The 20,437-nt window shown below is 38.4% G+C and overlaps 1 protein-coding gene across 1 annotated transcript; it reads right to left on the bottom strand.

Annotated features, from left to right (window-relative positions):
• Positions 1-473: 473 nt before the first annotated feature.
• Positions 474-20,388, bottom strand: ABCE1 (ATP binding cassette subfamily E member 1). Its single transcript, XM_063458474.1, has 17 exons — positions 20,214-20,388; positions 15,209-15,338; positions 13,714-13,799; positions 12,819-12,916; positions 11,276-11,393; positions 9,878-10,015; positions 9,268-9,337; positions 8,079-8,175; positions 7,738-7,827; positions 6,475-6,596; positions 4,733-4,954; positions 3,606-3,665; positions 2,510-2,568; positions 2,156-2,409; positions 1,953-2,075; positions 1,680-1,791; positions 474-916 (listed from the first exon to the last, which is right to left on the bottom strand). Exons 2-17 carry the CDS (start codon positions 15,309-15,311, stop codon positions 869-871), a joined length of 1,800 nt encoding a protein of 599 aa, XP_063314544.1. The 5' UTR covers positions 15,312-15,338; positions 20,214-20,388; the 3' UTR covers positions 474-868.
• Between the last annotated feature and the right edge of the window lie 49 nt (positions 20,389-20,437).

Here is a 20,437-nt window from a genome sequence, read left to right as displayed (position 1 = left end):
GCTCCAACTAATTCCACAGTGCTTTACAATATTCATGGATGGGTTTAGAACCTGTGACAAAATTGTATCAATGTATCATTTATCAAATTGAGATCAAGTGCATACATTAAATTTTATTTACATTTAAGCTTCAAAAAATATTTTATGGCAGGTATAAACTAAAATCATTGGCGTCTGCAATGGATGAGACTGCATGTAGTCTGTGAATACAGCAGGCTAGAATTACATATCGTTATAATGAGCTGGCTAACACACTAAATAGATAAAGATTTTAAAGTGGACCTTGTTCACTACCTGTAGACAAAAAGCAAATTGTACATAATTTTATTTTGTATCTTTTAAAATAGATCAAAAGGATGTTTACTCAGAATGATGACAATCACACGCAACACCATATATAGAATAATAGAAGCATGTGTTTTTATGAAACTTCTATAGGAATAGGTGTGTTATGCAAACAAACTCAGGACCAGTCAATTTGAGGTGGATATTTATTTTTCAAAACCTCTTCTTGGGTTAAATCCCTCTTTAAAACAAGATTGAACTCAATGGTAGCAGTTTTATAAACCATATTGTCAAGAAATAAATTTCAAGTGTCTAAAATTGGTGGATATTTGTCAGCATATAGGATGATAAATAACTTATACAAGTTGTTAACCCATACAAATTTATACTTTTGTTTCAGAATAGTGCAGGAATGTGGAATGGATATATTCTCCCCATGTACAACCACTAGGCTGCATTTGGAATATGTACACTAAACAGTGGTACTCTGACAGATTCTAGTTCAATTTAGGTGAATTCTGTGAAACAGCATAAAGTTTCACACAAGAGGCTTTATGTTAAGAATTGATGTTTGGATTGGTGTTTAGTCATCCAAGAAAAAGTAATTTCCACTCTTCTTCTGATCCACGTCCTAATGGGGGAAGACAAGAAAAGTGGTCAACCAGGTAAATAAATGTATAGAGGCAACTCTATAAAACACTTTTCACAGTTTCAGGAGAATATTTGTAAAGTGCACATGCAACAAGCAATGTTGAGCACATAAAGTACCATAAAAGCAATGATTTAAAAAACCCAACAAACAAAAACTGACATTTATCTTTAACCCCTTAAGGACCGAGCCAAAAATCAAAATAAAACGTAAACAAAACTTGGAATTTGAATATATGTCCCCCGCTGTTTGTTCTCATCACAAACAGTGGCGGGCGGCATATATATATATATATATATATGATCTAAGTATATATTATTTCATTTTAAAAACTGTGTTTAAACTTTATTTAACTTTATTCCAGGCAGCAGGGGGACTACCTGTCATTCCAGGCACTCCCCCTGGTCCTTGCGATCACATGGCCAGGGGGATGTGCTATGCCGCCCGCCGACGTTTAGAACCGGGTCCCCAAGGAGTCATAGCACGCCCACAGTCCTTAAGGGGTTAAATCGTTCCTATTCACTCAAACATAAATATTTCAAAGAGACCAATGTGCATCGCTTTTAGGAAAATTAAAGGACCCCTAAAGGCACCCAGATCACTTTCTCAATTCAGTGACCATTTAGTTTTAACAGGAATGTGGATACCTACGTAGTAAGCAAGACACTACAGCATTCGTAATACACACATGTATTCCTAACAAATTTAACTACAATCAAAGCGGACAAGTGAGAAACATTCTTACCTTGATGGAATTCATTTTGTTTATTCTAGGTCTGTAGTTGTTGGGATCTCTCCTAAATGTGATTTCCAGCTGAGACAAAAATTTGTTCATACCAGCCAAAAGGGTCTGAGGGCTAGGGAAAGAAAATAAATTCAACACTGCTACACCATTCAAAATCTTGGTTTTCAGTTATAGAGAATTTATTTAGCTCAACGGTGGTTTGAGAGTAATTTGACTATGTGATATCGCTATACAGATAGATGAATTTACAAATAATAATGTATAGAACCTCACCTGTTTGCTAAAGTATCTTTGGAAGGGATACCGTCGAACACAATGACACGATCAGCAAGGTAGGTGGCCATAATAAAATCGTGCTCCACAATAAAGGCAGTCTTCTTTGCATGTAGTATGAATCTGTTATGAGAGAACGCATTTAACAACTGAACGATAACATATCATATTATTCAGGCAGCACGTTAAACTTATCTAATTACCGTTTTATGACTCTAGCTGCCATGAGACGCTGTTCAGAATCCAGGTATGCTGAAGGTTCGTCAATTAGGTAGACATCTGCAGGTTTACCTAGACACAAAGCCAAGGCAACACGTTGAAGTTCACCACCAGACAATGTCTGCACCTCTTGATCAATAATATTTTCAATCTGCATTGGTTTCATCACATCAGTAACAAACTGCGGGTGGGTATAGGCATCTCTGATTTTTTCATGAAGCAGCTGACGAACACTGCCCTAATCAAACAGAAAGGTATATTACATTAATAATGCATTCAAGATGTATCCATACATATTACAGAAAAATTGGGTGCCATGAAAAATCACCAAAACTTACTGTTGATTTGGGGCTGATCTTCTGTGGTTTGTAGCTCACATTAAGAACTGGGACATCGCCTATGAAAAGGAAGGAAACTTGTGTTATAGTGGACTCAAATTAAAGAAAGGACAGGATAACATTTCCAAAATGTATTCACTTTAGAATAATGCCTTGCTATATACCCCTTTAATATACAGATGCATGGTTAAGATCAGGGCTCAACATTTCAAACTCTAACCTACTTGTTGTCAGCACAAACATATAGAAACAGCATTATGACTTTTGTATTCATACTTCGTTAAGAGCACATGTGTGAAGGCAGAGGTGTACTTCAGACTTAAGCACAAATTCTTTTCAGCTGTGTTTCAGCTGTGTTGAACAAACCAAATTCCTGTTGACTTACTCCCATATGAACACATCTGTCTGACTACACAGGTAAAGTTTGGGCATAAATTTACAAGAATTTGATTTGCAGCTAAAAAAAAAAAAAAAGATTTTCTGTAAGACCAGTTTGTATGAATAAAAGGGTGTATTTGTGTTGAGTTACAGTGAGAGCTCTCTCTATAACACACACACACAGTATGGTAATTCAGGCTTATATGTGTTGTATGGTCAGTGTGTGTTAAATGCACATCTCTTGTTTTTCCTTATCACTTGATATATTCATCTACATGAGAAGTGGCAGATATGATATGATATTTAGAGGAAGACAATATAGTAACATTTTGTTTACTTATATCTCTCCACCTCACGATCGCCACTTCCTCACATTTTTATATTGTACGACCCATGACTCACATGAGCTGAGCTTTGCAGGTGGGTGGGGAACAAATCCTTGGTGTCTACTGCAAGCCCAGTGATGTAATACTTCACTGCTAGGTAATAAAGGGAAGCTGTGTAATGATTGTTACTGGATAACACACAGTCCGAGTAGGATTGCTTAGTATTGCTAGTTGGGGCTCTAATTTGGGGGCAAGAAAACACTTGCTGGACTTCACTGTAATCTTACTTGACTGAGTATACATTCTGATGATCTATGGTATGGTACATATAAAAATAATTACTACAAACCAGGTTTTATTTACAATTAGTAAAAAAATTATTTGATCTTTACCTCCTTCATCTGGTTTCAGCCTTCCAGCAAGCATTCGGATAAATGTGGTCTTTCCAGTTCCTGTTGAAATAAATTAAAACAAAGCTCACATGCTGCAGAAAAACAAACGATTTACACTGTTTAAAGTTCCGAAGTAATACACAGATGAGAAATCTAACGCACATGTTCTAGTTAAGATAACACACTATATAATGAAACCAAAAAACTGCACGATTGTAGAACTGTAGATGTTTCAAAAGAAAAATTAGATTCCGGCATGAATTCAAGTATGAATCTAAAAAGTACATCATGGGGTGTGGCTAACCACTGAGCTCTGGATTTAATAGGGTGAATATCCAAATAATCGGAGACTTGCAGCTAGCATGGGACACCCCAAGAAATCCAACAGTCCTCATAACACGGCGAGTAAGATGCAGACAGTGAAAACAGGCTCACTATATTAGTTTAACGCTAACACAGAGTGCGACTACAACCACTAACATTTTAACCAAAGACTATACTGTGCATTTAGTCTTGATCACGGTGATTAAATCTTACTTCTCTCCAATGTGCGCCAGTATGAGGTTGCAGAACTAAAAAGTACAATGATGACTTTTACTGCTAGAATATTTAACACATTTGTATGCAATATTTGTCAACATATATATTTTTAATTTTAATAATGGACATTTATATAACTATTTATAAGATGTTAATTAATTCAGTTCTTCCATTGTGTAATGGTTGGACTGGCAGGAAAAAGGACTGTAGATACTCTACTTGCATTAATCATTAATAAACAGAAACTGCATTCCTCCAGCTGAGCGGACAACTGGGTGCAAAATCAAATCAGAGGCCAGCACTATCCCAGTACATTAGACAAAAGGGAAAAAAAAGGTTAGAGCACACCAGAGCTAATAAATACATTGATTAAGACACAATATACATAGCAATGCCTCAAGCTTGATAAAGACTAATTTTTGAACCCACTGTTGGGTTGAAACGTTGTTCTGCACATTTTGTCCCAATAAATCTGCTAGTTTATGAGCTCTGGTGTGCCCAACCCTTTTTTTTTTTAATGGAATTACCTATATTAATGTCTCTGTACACAATCTATAACTAAGAAATGTATATTATAGAATACCAACCATTTTCGCCCAACATGACCATGATTTCAGAATCTGTGAACTCCCCAGCTATGATGGCAAGCTTAAAGTCACCCATCTTCTTTTTCATGGAGGGATATTTATACATGCACATCTTTTTTATTTCCTCTTCATTTGCTGTTTCAGCCACTTTAAAAACCAGAGATGTATCTCTGAATCGTAAGTTTTCTGTTGGAACGTATCCATCCAAGAAAATGTTTATGCCTGATGGAAAATTAATAGAGTTAGGAACATAAACACCAAAATGCATACAACTTTCACAAACATTACAAATACAAATTATATGAACAACCTTCTTCAATTAAAATGTGACTTGATTGTTTTCTTGAAGAAATGTGTTTTTCTAGAATATATCCAACTGCTGACAATTTCAATAGAAATAGATCCTCATACAAAAAACATATAAAAACAATTGTCTTTGGAACAATAAAGTGCAGAAAAAATGTGTACACACAAAGTGCAGATGTGTAAAAATGTTACCTTAAAATGTAGGAGATTTAAGTTTCCATATGGTAGCATATAGCATGAGAAGAAAGTTGTTTTTTTTTTTTTTTTACAGTCCAAGTGCTAAATCTCCTACATTTTAAGGTAACATTTTGCACACATCTGCACTTTGTGTGTACACATTTTTTCTGCACTTAAATGGGCCAAAAGCAATCGTGTTTTTTTTGGCGTTTTTATTGTGAATTGTCAAAGGCGATTCTGTCTTTATGCAGCAATCTAATGGTTTATTTACTGTGGCACTTTACCACATTTGCACTTTCTTGCAACATAGAAATAGATCCACTGTGAAACAAAATGTTGAACGTCTTGCAGTAACTATTAAAGGACCACTATAGGCACCCAGACCACTTCAGCTTAATGAAGTGGTCTGGGTGCCAGGTCCAGCTAGGTTTAACCCTTTTTTCTATAAACATAGCAGTTTCAGATAAACTGCTATGTTTATAATAGGGTTAATCCAGCCTCTAGTGGCTGGCTCATTGACAGCCGCTAGAGGTGCTTCTTACTGTGATTTTCACAGTGAGAAGACGCCAGCGTCCATAGGAAAGCATTGTGAAGGTTTTCCTATGGACTGGCTGAATGCGTGCGCGGCTTGCATTCAGCCGAGGAGGAGGAGGAGAGTCCCCCCCCGCCCGGCGCTGGAGAAAGAGGCAAGTTTAACCCCTCCCACCCCCTAGAGCCCGGAGGCACCCTCAGGGCACTATAGTGCCAGGAAAACAAGCATGTTTTCCTGGCACTATAGTGGTCCTTTAATGGCACCTAACATTTTTTAAACCATCTGAAAAAAAAAAAATGGCTTCAGGTACAAGAAGTGACTTGACAGCATCCCAAAGTAATTTGTCCAACTGTTTTAGAATGATTTAACAACTTACCTGGTTCCCCTACTCATCTCATCCTGTGGAATCATAACCTTCATCAGAAGAGCTGGATGCCTACACTGAGCTAAGCAGCTCATGCAAACTTTGCATGTAGTTAATAACCTTATGATTTCCACTTGAGTGAAAACTCTCTAAAGAATTGAATAAAGTAGAAAAAGGCTATAGGTGGTGGCAGGATAACACTTGCAACCACAAGGAAAAAAAACCCAGAAACCTGCACATCCAGAGACCATTTTTGTAAAAATATTTTTATGCAAAACATATGTATTATTGCTTGACAAACTGCTGGTTTCAAGATGGGTTGTAATATTGCACACATATGTTCTATTACAGAAAGTACCATACCTTCTCGGACACTGAAAGGCATGGTAACAACACCATAAGCACTTGGCACACCATACAGGCAGCAAATGAAGTCTGAAAGGTAATCCAGCACACTCAAATCGTGCTCCACAACAATGATGTAACTGAAAAGCAAAAAATAATAATTTAACATACAATACAAAAAAAAAAAAAAAAAAAAAAAAAAAAAAAAGCATAGGGCCAAGTCTTATTACACTACTATAGACAATATCATGTCAAGGAAAAAAGGCCTCTAGCCCGGATCAGCAAAAATAATCCAGTAAAATGTGGGGAGTACCTGCCTAAAAATTGCTTGGAATATAGTTACTGAATTTCATCCTGCCCAGATGCAACCGAACAGCTGAAATCCAGATCACAATGATGGAAACTTATTTATATTATTCTGTACATGTATATTTTATTATTCTCCCACATTTGCTAGTCCTGCCAGTGGGCAAACATTCTGGATTCCTGTATGTTTACCTGCAAAAAGCAGGTGAATTTAAGAAAAAATTGTGAGTAAAAGTCAAAACAAAGTTCTAGATTGTAAATCTGTACAGCACTGCGGCATATTCTGGCGCTATAGCATAATGCATAGTGTTTAAATGAAGGGGTGATCGTATATAATGTTTGTGTTTTAAACAAGGGGTGTGTTTGTATGTAATGTTTGCGTTTTGTGTGTCTGGATGTAATGTTCGCTTTTAAACGCTGGTGTACATTTGTGCATAGTGTTGGAGTTTGAGTGTGTATGTATGTAAAATTTGTGTTTCTGCAGGAATGTGTTTGTACATACACCTTGAAACAGATACACACAATCTAGCAAACACATACATGTTATAATAAGTCTTTTGCTCCCTCCACATACTGTCATTTCCTCTGAGCCTGCCAATATCACAGGGGCCCGGTCAGGACCCAGGAAACTGTGAAAGTCAATTAGAAGGCCCTAAGTGAATGGGCCACCCGATGGGGCATTTCACATCACCCCTGTATGCCTGAAACAGCACACAGTTTGGGAACCGCTGTCACCCATTTTGTTAAACGTTATTGGTGACACTGCATAGGTGGGCTAAGCTGAGAACCAATTTAACCCTTTTTTCCCCTTCATGAGTGTATTCCAAATATAAAACCTGAACTCTACTGATGAGCAGTTAACCGTACAGTAGTGCATTTAAAATCCAGCCTTGTTCTAGAGATAATTCTATTGCTGATCGATCATATGTGTACAAATTAAAACAATACAAGAAAATTAAAAGTATTTTTTCTTACCGATCTGGATCAATAAGAGATCGAATGGTAATGGCTGCCTTCAGGCGTTGCTTCACATCTAAGTAACTAGATGGTTCATCAAACATGAAGCTGTTAAGGAAGGAAAAATTAGACCACTGTAGGATGATACAATTAAATACATGATTTCCATAGGAAGAATGCAAAACAAAATAGAGACCTAATTATTTTCAGGAGCAAGCAGTACAAATATTCCCCAAGGCAAAGCAATATAAGTTTTATCATAGCTTTTTAATATACCAATTCTAGTAAGCTTTTGGGCAGCACTACATGCAAACAAAAGGTTCTCGTATTAGTCAAATGAAAAAATAATATGTTCTTACATATCAGCTTTCTGGATACATACAACCGCACAAGCAAATCGTTGCAACTCTCCACCAGAAAGGTCCTCCACATTTCGGTCTCTCAGATGTGTCAGATCTGCAACAAGCATTTCATTTCAGTTACATGGCTACTATAAGTTTTAGGGGCTATGTGCAAATTCCTCAAGTATGCACACATAGCCAAAAACAAACTAGATTGAATGAACAAGGAAAATCACCCTGAGAGATTACCTGTGCCATGCGCCACAGTGGAAAGGCAGCAGGAGATTAGAGAGGTCAATGCGTGGCTGAAGTCTTGGTGCAGGAAGGAGGGTTTTGGATTCACCCTCAATGTAAACATAGCAGCTTCTCTGAAATTACTAGGTTTACAGCTGCAGGGTTGGAAATAGGGGGACCTGGCACCCAGACCACTTCATTAAGCTGAAGTGTTCCGCCTGCCTATAGTGGTCCTTTAACCCCTTAAGGACACATGACATGTGTGACGTCATGATTCCCTTTTATTCCAGAAGTTTGGTCCTTAAGGGGTTAATTAAATGGAACAGAATAGCAGAACAAGGTGATAATTGTACAATTATTGTAGAACTTCAGCAGTCAGAAGTAAGGAGAGAGAAAACCGTTTTTGAATTGCTCCTCTATGACATTCAGATATTAAACAAATATCTACCCACTTTGCTAGGTGCTCTACCAGCTGAAGCCTTCTTACCACTGATTCCAACAGGGGTTCATGCAGATGCACAAATTGCCCGTGAAGTAATAGTGGTGAGGTATTAGTTTGTGTAAAAAACAAAAACAAAACACACCTGTCTTTGAAAAGCTAAACTTACAAATGCCAACATTTTATCAATGCAGCTACTTTAGAGCCAAGGGTAAAAGAAAATTAAAATTTTGTATGTAAATAAGCATGATTTATAGATTTTTACATAAACGTGGTAATGGAACACTTGCACACTTGAAGCATGTGAAATTCTTCCTTTGAGGTCACTGACCTAGGGTGTTTAGTCTCCGAGCTGTAAAGCTTTTAAAAAATGATTGAGACATTTTATGCAGTTAGACTAGGTACAGAAAATTCTATGAAACCTATGAAACAGCATACTTACAGCAACAAAACAAACCACAAAACCCACACCCAGAGAGAAAAATGACAAATAATTTTGATACAGGATTTTAAAAAAATTCTACATTTACGCACCAAGCTGTTCGCATATTTTTGTCTGGGTTCTCGTTTCATCCTTTCTATCCAAGATAGTTCCTACTGGGCCCTGTGAAAGTAAATTCAAACAATTAAAAATGTACAAAATGAATGTAATACATTTTTATCGAAATTGCAAAAAAAATAAAAAACCCCCAAAAAACCCACATATGTCTGTTAAACAGTTAAATTCATGTCATTAAAATTATTCTAATTATATGAGCATATCCCCTTTAGTTTATTCAATACAGTATATTCTAAATGTTCGCTCCTACAAGAATCTGCAAACACGTTTTCTAAAATTTCAAGAAAAGAGTGTGGATACTTTTTTGGATTTATTTGAATCTTTTTGAAAGGAATACATTTTTTTTTTTTAGGGCTGCCCACAAGCAATTATGCTGGTTAATTGCAACCTGCTCAAATGGTTGCAATAAACCAGTATAATTAAAAGTAACCACAGAAAATGCAGAAATTCCCAGCCATGTTCTTTAAATTCACAAGTAAAGATTCTTTAGTATAGACTTTACATGGTTTATGGAAAGGGATGGTTAAATATAAGAATAAATAAATAAATAATGAAAAAGTGTGCAGTGACATTCAACATACTGACCTTCGCTGCTTTTGGGATTTGGTCCACATACTGAGGTTTAATGATAGCCTTTAAATCATCTTCCAAAATCTTGGTGAAGTAATTTTGCAACTCAGATCCTCTGAAGTAGGTCAATATTTCTTGCCAATCAGGTGGATCCTTTATGGAAGAGCATACGACATGACATTTTTAGACAACATAAATTGTGATTTGTTTTCCATTAAAAATAATTTTTTATTTGCACTTTCTAGGGGTGCATTTGGCTAATCCCTAAATTCAGAAGAAAAACACAATTATCCACTCCACTCTGGAGAGCTCAAGTGCGCTGTTTATCTAGCCATGACATTAAAGCAATCTGACAGAAAAGCTGAAACTCAGGCTCACTATATGGACTCTGGACGCATGACATGCCTATTTTTCTTGATTATCATTTTAATTTAAAGTACAAGTTTTCAGGTAGGTAGTAACCTAACCTAAAACCCTGGAATTCATTCATTTGAGAGATAACAGAAACTGTTTGTACTCCATGGACACTTTGCCTATGTTACACTTCCCAATTCTTTCCCAGACATCTTGCAAAGCATAATGCATAATTCAGCTCCCATAATTTTTAACAAATTGTTCAAAGTCTATCAAGTTTAACACTGGCTGTTCTTTTATGCTGTTGATCCAAAAAAAGACACCTCTCCCCCCCAATTGCAGCCATTTCAAACTAAGCCTCAAAAGGGAACCTGTCTACTATATATTCCTACTAATGAACAAGTTAGCACAGTGGTTCCCAAACTTTGTATTTAATGTTTTCATTTGATTGCAGGGGTGCGTTTGGATGTAATGTTCACTTTTAAATGCATATGTACAAGTATCATTAGTATTGGTGTTTGAGTGAAGGAGTGTGTTTGTATATAATTTCAAATGAAAACAAACCCAGTGTTTATAGACTTTCCTCATAACTAATGTGTTCCATTCACCTTCCTAACTTTGCAGTCCCCTCTGCACTATTTCTAGCTATGCAATATCCTTTTTTAAACTTGGTGAACAGAATTGCACCGCGTGTTCAAAGATGGGTCTAACCATTCATTTGTAAAGTGGCAAAATGATATCTGGTGCATGTGAATCGAAACCCTTTTTATACATTTAAGCACCTTAATAGCTTTTGCAAGGACAGACCAGCATTGCAGACTCTTGCCTAGTTTGTGATTCAAAGTACGTTTCATTTATTGTTATCAATGTTATTGATGGATAGGCTTTTATGAAGACCAAATATGTACAATTACATTCAGAGTGTGTCCCAGAGCGTACAAACAATCATGATGATGAATTGTCAAAGGACATACTGAACTACAATACCAAAACAAGACAAGGCGACTATATAAAATGTGTTGTGCCCAGTATCATAATAAAACAAGCAGAGCTACTTACATCGTACTTTCCAAGGTTTGGCTTTTGCTTTCCAGCCAAAATCTTCAACGCGGTTGATTTCCCAATACCATTGGTGCCAACCAACCCAAGTACTTCTCCAGGACGAGGAGTAGGCAATCTACATGGAAACAAACACATTTTAGCCTGGGTGGATCACAAACAGGTGTTGGATAAAAGATTATAGCAAATTTAAAAATTTCCACTCTCTACTACCCATTGGAAAGTGAAAATCCAGCCCGTTATAAAATTCAAAAAAATTCACCACTTATAAGCATGTCATGGACTCTCCAAGAACTTGCAATTTTGAGCCCTAGATTCTAGACTTCTTGTTTGCTAAACATTCACACAGGTTTACATGTGTCTTGAAATCTTCCTTTTCACTTTGCAGTAGCCGAGTTACACAAAAACTTTAATGGATATGAGCCTTTACATTTGGCTCAATTATATACACATTTGTGGTGTATTGCTTCTAAAGAGTAGTCTTAAAAAAAACACACAAAAAAACAAACTTTAATTTTGGTGCATAGAAAATACATTACATAATGGCTCACAATGCCACAACAGCTGTTGCTAGTCATGCATTATAAATAGAAAGACATTTGTTGGCATGAATAACGTTGCACATTTTGTAAGAAATAAGGGGGGAATTAAACAGTAGTGTAATACAAGTCCGGTTATGTGCCAAAGTGTGTGAAGAGTAATGAATGTTTTTCTGTTGAGTACTTATGTGAGTAGTCTTGGGTAGTCAGTTGTACATTATAAAGACAGTGACGCCTTAGCTCGGATTATAGTGAACCCAGTTTGGTTTTGGCCCTGGTCTGCATATGCCCTTCGTTGGGAGCCTAGTGAGCTCTTGAGATAGTCTTAAGGGGTTTTGTAAGTGTGTCCCTGTTACAGAGTGTTCCTAACAATGAGTGTCATTTAGGATTGTATTCTAAGGTATAAGAGTTAAAGAGTAGTCTTAACAGCAATAAAGAGGAGATAGGAAGTAAAATCAAAGTTTCAATATCTAAAAAATATGACAGAAAAAAAACCTACCATTTAAGTATAGATGTGCTAAAATAGAATTTTAACAAGATTTCTAAAACAAATCACAACCAATTTCTAGCAAAGATTACAATCCTATCAAACAGCAATTTGGTAGGATGGTTGGCTTTTAGTATGGCTCTACATATGCACTTAGATATGACTGCTTACATAACACTGTTATAAATAATTATTTGGCCACGATCAGCTTGAACTAGTTAAGGTTTTCTTTTGTCCTCCATTAACATTGTTTTGACCCTCACAACTACTGTCCACTGCAGCCTTCTGCAGCATTCTTTGTAAACTGTAGAATATGGATAAAAAACCTCAGGTAGACACTAGGGACAGCACAATTGGATAAAAAAAAAAAACATACTTTGATGAAAGTTGATAAATTAACACCTGCTAAATCGCTGCTGATTTGCTCTTGGCTATATATGTTTACAATCTGCTAAGTTAGTGAGGAAGAAGAAGGGGATGGGGGTGGAGATTAATTTAATTTGCACCCACTGCTCACCGGTGAAGCTTAAATGCATTGGCACAGTATCTATGTGTAGTTTCTTTCTCAAGATTACTCGGCAAGTTCACAATGGACAACGCTCCAAAAGGACATTTCTGCAACGAGAAATATTTGCATTTCATGCATACAGAAAAGCACAGCAAAAATATAATGTATATAACCACCACATACCATAAAACCATAAATATAGATTGAGTGCTATTACTGCAGCTTTCCTTGTGGAGACTAATATATTTAGAAGAAGGGGAACAAAATTTACACTTAAAATGTAAATGTAATTTGGGTGCAACAGCGGAAGAGCCTCTATTGGCTGTCAGGAGTGCTTCACGTTTTAATGTAAACATTTCAGTGTGTTCTAAACAGCAATTTTTTTAAATTAAAGGGTTAAAACGAAGAACCACTGTAGCCAGACCACTTTATTGAGATTAAATGGTCTGATTGTCTTTAGTAGCCCTTTCATATCCTTCTAAAATGACTACCCCACACCATCATTGAGCTAATCAGTGAAATGACTCAACTGTGAAAGATTTTACCAATACAATCTGTCTATCACATTATGCATTCATTGCTTGTTTAAAAGGTTACTCCAAGCACCGTGATCACTTCAATGATTTGACATGTTCATGGCGACTGGAGACTGCAGTTGCAGCTTCACAGGGGTGCCATCATCCTTCTCGGAACCAAGTTAAGGGCTGGACGTTATTTCTATGCACAGAATGTATTTATTGGCAGAGAACGCTCAAAGACTTACATTCTTTATTGGCAGAGTACTGGCAAAGACTTACATTCCGAGTCAATTAATGGCTGGCGGAATCAGCATCTGGCTTCTGCAGCTCAGCAGGAGACAATATACATTTAATGCCACAGCAAACACAGATTGTTAGATCCTTACCTTAATACAGATACCGCAACCAATGCACAGTGTTTCAGAAATCCATACAATCTTACTTTGTGGAGTAACTTCTATGCAAAGTTTCCCTGACATGAAAGAAAAAAATAAGGTTATGATTTATTCTTTTGACAGTGTCATACCAGAGTTTGATACTCCCATGAAGGTAGATAAGGCTGTGGTGTCTTTTCCCCAAAAATTACATAATGACAAGTGTACAGTTAAAACTCCAGTGGATCTCTTTTGCTTATGGTGCCCTTTTGCCCTCAAGTATTCAAACCATTTTAGACATGTTTTACTTTTTGCCTGGGGTCTGCTGGGTGCTGCACCCTGCCTCCACTAGCTCCTTTTTGCACGAGTCCCCTCCTCCCCATTTACACAAGCTATCAAACAAATAGTTCATACTTGAAAATAATTAAGACTCATCTTAAGAGTTTACTCACTTTGCCAAATTTAACGTCACATTGCTTTTATCACGTACTCACTTCCTCAGTTTGTTTAAAATGACACTGACACTTCACAGCTCTTTATATGTATTTAACTTATTACTCTCATGTTGCCACTGCTTTTAGTTTATTAGAATTTGCCCTTTTTATTACATAAAAAAAAAAAAAAAAAAAAATAGGGAACACTTTTTTGTGCACGATTTTTGGTAAAGGATATAGCTTAGAAACATTTGCACTGTAACCAATGTAATTTACTAACATTCCATCAGTTAAATGGCTTTGGTTGATTTACTTATCTGTCTCTCAAAATTATCCTGTGATTAGGACGTCATGCATGCTAATTCAAAGGGCAGTCTGCTACATTTAATGGTTATGCATTGGCCAACAACCACAAGCATTGTATAGCATGCCAATTCTGCCATCTGTACAACCAGATATTTTAAACTGAATGCCCCTGTCCAGTTAGGTATTGCATATTTTGTTAAACTGACTGCATGCCTTAGCGGACATGGACACCGACTTGTTTTGTTGGCCCGGTGTTTGACTAGAGTCTATGAAGTCTCCCCTAACTCGTGGGGCTCAGGTGAACTGTAGGGCTGGCAAACGGAGATTTATTATCGATGCAAAGAGGAAAGAAAGTATAATGTACGTGGCTGTGTCTTGCAAGATTATATGGAAACTCCAAGTGAAGGGCAAAAAAAAAAAGGAATTAAATGAGGAAAAAAGGGCAAGGTGGGGGGCAGGAGTATAATAAACATACATGGGCTAAAGGGAAATAAAGGTGAAGAAAAACTGGCATTGCCACATTAAGAAGCCTTCCTGAGATTACATAAGAATCATAGGAAATGTAAGTGGAGAAAAGGCTCAAGATGGCAATATAAGGCAAGCATATCTTTTAATGAATACACTTAAACGATTTCATGACTGTAGCGATGTGCCACTTTTTTCTTAAAAGGGACATGCATCACTTGATTATTTTTTTGTTTTTCTTTTGTTAAACCAAACAAAAAAAATCAACAGGTAAAAAAAAGTCTGTTATTGCAGTGGCTTACCCATTCGTACAACCGGGCAACTCTTCTTGCATTCTTGCCGACATTTCTTTGGCTTGCATTTGTCATGATTTACAATAGCTATTCTTGTAAGCTTGTCTGCCATTTTGGTAAATGTAGTTTCAGCAGGTTTCTGTAAATTAAAATACAAGCCCTTAAGAAAAGAGTGATAAACAAATGTAAGCTATTCCTAGTAGTGTTTGGAAAGAAATGCACAGTCACCATTATTCTGTATGCTTCATATTCATGTTGTAGTTTGTAATGACAATAGGAGGCCCAACACATTTAAGGACAAAGACAAAACAAAGGGCAGCCACAGTTTGGATTAGAGACACACTGGGCATAGGAAAAAATGCATATATGGCTTTTATATTTACCTACAAATTTAAAGGGACTCAACCAAAAACACATCTTACAAGTGACACCAAGCACCAAAATCCACTATATCTTAGTCTTAGTGTAGTGGTCTTAATGCATACATGCTATACATTTCTTCTAGCAACATTAAACATTGCCTTTCTTAAAAGAAAAATGGCGGGAGTGCAAAACCCATAGGGTATGTGAGGGAAGGCCCTGCACATAGCTACCCAGACATTCCATCATGGAGGGATGGAGCAACCTGCACTGTAATTTTTGAGTTTGACTAAACACACACAGCACTCTTAGTTCTCACCCTTTTATGTTGTATGGTTGGAGATGCAGCAACTACACTATTACACCAGTGGTTTTAGTCTATCAGCTCTTTAGGATATACAATGAAATGTAATGCTTAGAGTGCATTTTTAAGATATGTCAACAGCAAGAAAAGAACACCATAGATATTAAAAGCATTATAGAAAGTGGTAGATCCTTATGTGTTGTCTACCTTTTCAGATCCATAAAATGAACACAACTTCGGAAAAAAAAAAATTGTGCTTTTTTGGTATTCATGACCAGTTTGACATTTACCAGGTCTGCTTTGCAAAGCTAAAGTGGACTTATGGCATTGCATGTCAATGTTGAAGATTACTCATTGGTTGCGAAATATCAGGTAAAGCTCTCAGCCAGTGTAATAATGCCCAAAGTTGGTATGCTAAATCAGAAATATGAACTTCAGTCATGGTGATGATGGTGCTGTGATCCTGCCAGAAACAGTATTCGTATTTATAGTGTATGGCATTATTAATCTAGACAGAGCTTGACAACCAGGGCTGATGGATTCTAAGAACCAAGGGCTCAATTTAAAATTCTGGTGCTTGCTTACAAGTCCCTACATAATGCTGCTCCAACCTACCTATACTCCCTAATAAACAAGTATGTCCCGTCGAGGCCCCTACCCTCTGCTAAAGACCTACGTATAACCTCTGTCCGTACTCAGACCTCTAATGCTCGCCTCCAAGATTTTTCCAGGGCTGCACCTCTTCTGTGGAACTCCCTCCGTAAGACTTTCACCCAGTCTCAATTCATTCAAAACAATCATCGAAAACACACTTCTTAAAGAAAGCTATCAATTAAACCTTTAGCAGGTTTTTATCCCCCACCCCCCATGATTCCTCTCCTGCAACTGTCAAAATTACCTACCGTATATACTCGAGTATAAGCCGACCCGAATATAAGCCAAGGCCCCTAATTTTACCCCAAAAAAATGGGAAAACTTATTGACTCGAGTATAAGACTAGGGTGGGAAATGCAGCAGCTACTGGTAAATTTCTAAATAAAATTAGATCCTATAAAAATTATATTAATTGAATATTTATTTACAGTGTGTGTATATAATGAATGCAGTGTGTGTGTGTGTATGAGTGCAGTGTGTGTGTGTGTATGAGTGCAGTGTGTGTGTGTGTATGAGTGCAGTGTGTGTGTGTGTATGAGTGCAGTGTGTGTGTGTGTATGAGTGCAGTGTGTGTGTGTGTATGAGTGCAGTGTGTGTGTGTGTATGAGTGCAGTGTGTGTGTGTGTATGAGTGCAGTGTGTGTGTGTATGAGTGCAGTGTGTGTGTGTATGAGTGCAGTGTGTGTGTGTATGAGTGCAGTGTGTATGAGTGCAGTGTGTGTGTGTATGAGTGCAGTGTGTGTGTGTATGAGTGCAGTGTGTGTGTGTATGAGTGCAGTGTGTGTGTGTATGAGTGCAGTGTGTGTGTGTATGAGTGCAGTGTGTGTGTGTATGAGTGCAGTGTGTGTGTGTATGAGTGCAGTGTGTGTGTGTATGAGTGCAGTGTGTGTGTGTATGAGTGCAGTGTGTGTATGAGTGCAGTGTGTGTGTATGAGTGCAGTGTGTGTGTATGAGTGCAGTGTGTGTGTATGAGTGCAGTGTGTGTGTATGAGTGCAGTGTGTGTGTGTGTGTGTATGAGTGCAGTGTATGTGTGCAGTGTATGTGTGTGTATGAGTGCAGTGTATGTGTGTGTGTATGAGTGCAGTGTATGTGTGTGTGTATGAGTGTTGCATAGCCTTGGTGGGGGGGGTGGGCAATTATTTTTTTTTAATTATTTTAATATTTTTTATTATTATTTATTTTTTTTTCGTCCCCCCTCCCTGCTTGATACATGGCAGGGAGGGGGGCTCTCACTCCCTGGTGGTCCAGTGGATGGGCACTGTGTAGGAGGGGGGCTGGCAGGAAGCACTTACCTCTCCTGCAGCTCCTGTCAGCTCCCTCCCTCCTCCACGCCGGTCCGTGCAGCTCCCTCTGCCAGCTCACAGTGTAAGTCTCGCGGCCGCACTATGACCCCGCGGCTCTCGCGAGACTTACACTGGGAGCTGACAGAGGTGCTGAACTGACCGGCGCGGAGGAGAGGTAAGTAAACGCTCTGCAGCCCCCACAGCCCCCAGTCTGTATTATGGCAATGTAAATTGCCATAGTACAGACAATTGACTCGAGTATAAGCAGAGTTGGGGTTTTTCAGCACAAAAAATTTATATATGGTACTAAGCCCTCAGTGAATACTTTTCTAACAACCTACTTCGTACCCCTACTTTTACCCTTTGTTTCACTATACCCCAACTCCCTCTAGAATGTAAGCTAATTGAGCAGGGCCCTCCACCTCTCAGTTCCTGTACGTCCAGATGTCTAGTTACAATTACATGTCTGATAGCCCACCATTGTGCAGCGCTACGGAATCTGATGGTGCTATATAGATAATAATAATGACCCCCACTTCAGCTTTGAAGTGATCATTGGGCCTGGAGTCTGTATGTGCAGAGTTTCACCATTGATGGCTGCACATTACAGAATTTAACCTCATTACACACGAATCAACATTTCCTATGGGGGCTACCACATCACGTGACGAATTTTACAGCCACTATAGGAGGCTTTAAGCCTGTAGCGCAGGCTTCCCCAAACTCCGGCCCTCCAGATGTTGCTGAACTACAACTCCCATGATTCTATGAAATAAATAGGTAGGCTGAGAATCATGGAAGTTGTAGTTCAGCAACATCTGGAGGACAGGAGTTTGGGGAAGCCTGAATGTAAACATTGCAGTTTCACAAGGACATAACCACTGCAGCTAGGCCACTTCATTGAGATCAAGTGGCATAGTGGACTTCAGTGGTACTTTAACCAGTGGTTTACTTGGGTACGTTTGGCAACACTGATGCTTGTTAACATTTCCTATGATGCTCCTCAAACAAACATCTGGAATGCCATGGATAGTCATTACTGTTCTAGACAAAACATCTAATCTATGGTGTGCACTATGGTTTTTGAATATGTGCTAAAACTCAGTATGAGCTCCTACTTCGAAAAAAAAGAGATCGGATTTTAACGCATTTAGCAAAAGTGCATAAGTCATAGCAAATACCTCCAACACTTAATGAGTTACGAATATGGTAAAAGTGTATTTTAGCATATTTTATTTACCATTTTGTTCACGTGTAGGTTATTTACGATTCTGAGCAACGCACAACGTTGATTTTATTTTAAATAGTCAATCAGATATTCATTCTTAATAGTACATTCTATTAAGGATTTACATCAAGTAGCCATAAAAAAAAATAAAGGATGGAATGGTAAAAAATAAAAAAGTACGCTAATGTGCACTTTTACCATGAAAATATATGTGCAACTCAAAAATAGATTAGAAACAGCTTGCAGACAGTCTATAAATATATGGATTCCCAGTCTTCACATGAACAATAGAAGATATATTAGTTTAACCCCTTAAGGACCAAACTTCTGGAATAAAAGGGAATCATGACATGTCACACGTCATGTGTCCTTAAGGGGTTAAAGCATGCACTAGCACAGGGATAGGCAACCTTCGGCACTCCAGATGTGAACTACATCACCCATAATGCTGACAAAGCATCATGGGAGTGGTAGTCGAAAACATCTGGAGTGCCGAAGGTTGCCTATGCCTGCACTAGTAAATACACTGGGTAAACTCTAGATCAGGGTATGCAATCAGCAGCTCTCCAGCTGTTAGCCAATTACAATCTCTATGCACCTCTGCCAGTCAAGCACACAAGGAATAACCGGCAAACTATTCCCATAAAAAAAGCAAATGCAGGTAGGGGAATTTATTTGCCTTCCCTACTCCACCTTAGACGCTGTCCAGAGTTGGCCCCACAGCTGTTACTGGCAAAGAATGTTGAATTGCAAAGGAAATACACCCCTGTACAAAGGATAGCCACAGAGCTAGACTGTAAACCACCAGCACTACACACACACATATATATACTGTATATATATATTTCAAATATTTTGTTTCCACTATACTTTACGGGCATTCCATTCTGTCCCATTATAGTCTATGGGCATTCCATTTAGTAGATCCCCCTATACATACACATTCTATACCCCCGGCCCCGCAGTGTTTGGCGGTGATAATGAATGGAGCAGCAGACACAGAGCGGATAGCACGGTGCAGGCTGCTCCCCCTCCATGACGGTAACTGTGTGTTAGCTAGCTGGCGGTGTGCCGGTCCCCCTTCCTCCCCCCCATACCCCGTGGGTGACGCACTGCCATCGGTTTGGGCCAAGAGCCAGCAGTGATCCCAGACCCGGCTGGAACCTGGCTCCGCAGGGAACTCACCGCCAAACGATGCTTCGCCGGGGAGTCTAACACCGCTCCAGGAGCGACACGGAAGGTAAAACGGAAGCCTCCACCGCTCCGGTACTCGGCGGGATCTCTGATTCGTTCCTCCCCACCGAAGCAACGTGCACAGCACACGAAGAGAGACCGGCCAAGATGGCCGCCAGCACCTCCCACAGTGTTGGCGTGCAGCGTCGTTGGACGCGGGCGCTGCGTTCCGCGGT

This window comes from Pelobates fuscus, chromosome 6, assembly GCF_036172605.1.
Source record: "Pelobates fuscus isolate aPelFus1 chromosome 6, aPelFus1.pri, whole genome shotgun sequence".
Taxonomy (NCBI): Eukaryota; Metazoa; Chordata; class Amphibia; order Anura; family Pelobatidae; genus Pelobates; species Pelobates fuscus.
This window is presented reverse-complemented; position numbering and strand designations above follow the sequence as displayed.

Excerpts from the sequence above, each read along its gene's own strand:
- ABCE1 (XM_063458474.1), bottom strand. The coding sequence starts at position 15,311 with ATGGCAGACAAGCTTACAAGAATAGCTATTGTAAATCATGACAAATGC. Across the intron at positions 8,176-9,267 it reads AAAAATATGCGAACAGCTTG|ATCTGACACATCTGAGAGAC; the intron begins GTGCGTAAATGT and ends TGCTTGTTGCAG. Across the intron at positions 7,828-8,078 it reads TGTATCCAGAAAGCTGATAT|CTTCATGTTTGATGAACCAT; the intron begins GTAAGAACATAT and ends CTTCCTTAACAG.